Consider the following 355-nt stretch of genomic DNA (forward strand, 5'->3'; position numbering starts at 1 on the left):
CTTGCAGGTAAATCGGATAATTCGATGACACGTAATATGTATGACGAAGGCAAACTGTCACAAAAGCAAATAAGGCAACACAATATAAGCAGAGTAAAAAACACCACAGAAAACAAACACCACAAAAGGAAGCAAGGAAACATCACAAAAGGAAATAAGAAAACATCACAAACAGAGAGAAGGAAACCCCGGAGGTCATGAAGGCCGCAGATTGCAAAGGGTCAAAGAGCATCTGAGCGGGTCGGACTACATGGCCCGCCCTCTCCACATGACCCACGCACACACTAACAGCGCCGCTCCACTCACTCTCACGCCGTTGGCATTCCTCGTGCCGCAGTCCTTCGCCGGTTTGGGC

The 355-nt window shown here is 48.7% G+C and overlaps 1 protein-coding gene across 1 annotated transcript in view; it reads right to left on the reverse strand.

The window, feature by feature from the left end:
• LOC119594096 (phenoloxidase-activating factor 2-like) overlaps nt 1-355 on the reverse strand; it is a gene marked incomplete in the record, with an annotated part of 12,169 nt that overhangs the window by 7,266 nt on the left and 4,548 nt on the right. The window contains 1 exon segment of the mRNA XM_037943151.1: nt 307-345. Coding sequence (XP_037799079.1) covers nt 307-345 — 39 coding nt within the window.

This window comes from Penaeus monodon, chromosome 33, assembly GCF_015228065.2.
Source record: "Penaeus monodon isolate SGIC_2016 chromosome 33, NSTDA_Pmon_1, whole genome shotgun sequence".
Lineage (NCBI taxonomy): Eukaryota > Metazoa > Arthropoda > Malacostraca > Decapoda > Penaeidae > Penaeus > Penaeus monodon.